Genomic DNA, 2,500 nt, shown 5'->3' on the forward strand with positions numbered 1-2,500 from the left:
AATGTATGGTTTCTGCAGTAAACATGGGGTTATATCCAAATAAACCATACTCCAAGTAGACTCCCTCAAAAGATTCATGACTAACATATGCCCATTAAATGTATTATGTATGACTTGGTCTGCATGTTTACCATTGGAATATTAGCCCCACATGGCAAGGAAGCAGCAGTAACATTAATACATATATTAACCTATAATCTGAAGGGCTTGGTGGAACTAAGAGCCCCAGTGCATTACAATGGCAATTGCTGTAGTTCCCCTTAAGGTGCTTGAACATCCAAGAACAAAAAACCCTCAAGCTGATAAGGGGAACATATATGGTACCCTCTGAAAATAGCTGCTTGACAAGGTGGATGGAGTGTGTATAGAGAAAATGAATCCTTTTTGCCTTCCAAGCAGTTGAATGGTAGGACTAGGCTATTTTGAAAGAGTTAGCAGAGAAAGCAACAAAGAATGCGTGAAAGGGTACCATGCTCACAGACCCAGTGGTTAGATCACAAAAGGAACTGGGTGTACACAAGACCTGTTTGAACTCCCAGTTTCCCATTCATCCATCCATCCATGACATGTGGGTGGAAGCCTGTTTCAACTGTTTAGTGCACCTAAGGTGGGTCAGCATGGGCCACTTGAAATATCCTACATTTTTAAAAGTACATTGCCGTGTGTTGCCTCTTATTTTAACAGTTACGATCTGATATGAATTGCTAGCATGTTCACAAATTAAAAGAGGAGCCAAATGATATTGCTTACATTCATGCTGAGCATTAAAAGGGTAATGTCGAAAAGGTTTTATTGTGTTAATAAAACTCAGAGGTGGTCAAGACTTGGGCACACAAGAGCATATAAAATAATCAGTCATGATGATATGACTGCATTTTTCATTTGTTTTTAAGATTGCCTTGAAAAATCAGAGATTGCAATAAAAAGGGGGAAGACAAAATTATATCAAAGAAAAAGGGGGGAAATTATAAGCATGACTTATCTTTAATGTTTTACATCAAAATGAAATTTCTGTGATATGTCATGTGCATAAACAACACAGGCAGCTTTTGTCTTTGTTGAATTTAAATGAAAAGTCCCTCTAGATATTAATATGTGGACTTCATTTGTTAGCCTGCTAAGTCAGGGACTTATAACAAAAGCTTTGTAAACAAAAGATTAAACTGAATCGAGCTTTAGAAAATGAAAGGAAAACAAGAGTCAAATAATCACAGATCAGAGTGGGGCTGCTTAGATTGAAATCACTACAAGCTACTGGAGTGGAAAATGTTTAATTGAACTATTTCATTACGCAGGAAGTTTTATGTCCCTCTTGTAGAATCCAAAATATTTGTATCAGAAAATCCATTCCATTCTTCTTTTAATAAAAACTACCCAGCAGATATTTTGAATTTTGACAACATGCATGCATAAAGTTGCAGGAAGAATAGAAATTGAAAGGTGATAAACACATCTATTGAAGCAGTCGACCTGTTTATGTTTAGTATGTTTCCTTTCTTATACCTTTTTATTTTTATAGTGTTCAATAATGTGCAACGTAGCACTTCTGGTATTTGAAATACATTTTGAAAGCAGACAACAAACTCTAAACTTGTCGAAAACTAACCTTTGGTAACCGTTCAGGATCACCTGGATGCCGTGGAATGACTTTCTGCAACCTCTGGAAACCATAATCTATTGTTGGTTCATTGAGAGCTGAAACGTATAGAGAACAGTGTGTCAGTCTACCTATTAGTCGCTAGCAAAAAAAATATGCAAAGCAACGTACGGCATTTCTGACTAAACCCACCTCACGTTTTAAAGGAGTATAAGGAACGGATTTCTTCTGACTCATATCCCTGAGTTTTTTTTTTTTTGTTTTTGTTTTTACACACGCATGCTATTATTATTTCTACCCTTAATTAGGCTGGGGGAGGGGGAAGGAGTCAAAGGGTTACTCAGTATATTGCAAAATAAAAAATAAAAAAAAATGGTTGAAGCAGTAACAAAGTTACAGGTCTTGAGGCCATATATAGCAATCACTACAGTCATGATATGATGTCTGCATCATGCACTGCTTTCTATACAGGCTGTGGATTTATGGGAAACTGGCAATTATGACATATGTCCAGCTATTGCTAGCTTCAGATTTATCCCTGTGGTCCTTTTTTGTCTAGCATATTGCCTGAGCACAAACCAGGCAGGAGGAGCACTTAATCTTGCAAAGCTTTAATAATCTGTGAATGGCTGACTACAAACTGATGTAGAGCACTATCATTCTACAGCTGCAATCCACTAGCCTCACAAAATTGCAGGCCACAAATAGTAATTAATCTTTTTATCCCTCAAATTGTAATTTTGACTATGAACTGTGCTTGGTCATAAATCAACAGCACATGCTGCTGTGTACAGTGCATGAATCATGAATCTGACTCAGTTAGACTGCACACATTGTGTTTAACAAGCTTTATAAGGAGTCATAGGGCTTTATTATAGCTCTGCCTGACTCAAACAAAAACTG

General features: G+C 37.0%; 1 protein-coding gene and 1 long non-coding RNA gene across 23 annotated transcripts in view; one reads left to right on the forward strand and one right to left on the reverse strand.

The window, feature by feature from the left end:
- LOC309532544 overlaps positions 1–2,500 on the forward strand; it is a 99,891-nt gene that overhangs the window by 76,544 nt on the left and 20,847 nt on the right. The gene's annotated exons all lie outside the window — the stretch shown is intronic.
- Positions 1–2,500, reverse strand: part of EBF3 (EBF transcription factor 3) — a 189,124-nt gene that overhangs the window by 20,434 nt on the left and 166,190 nt on the right. For all 22 annotated transcript variants that reach the window (XM_082222888.1, XM_082222884.1, XM_082222885.1 and 19 more), the window contains one exon: positions 1,607–1,695. In XM_082222888.1, coding sequence (XP_082079014.1) covers positions 1,607–1,695 — 89 coding nt within the window. The remainder of the gene's footprint in view (positions 1–1,606; positions 1,696–2,500) is intronic.

Source organism: Podarcis vaucheri (assembly GCF_965113315.1).
Source record: "Podarcis vaucheri genome assembly, chromosome: 5".
NCBI lineage: Eukaryota > Metazoa > Chordata > Lepidosauria > Squamata > Lacertidae > Podarcis > Podarcis vaucheri.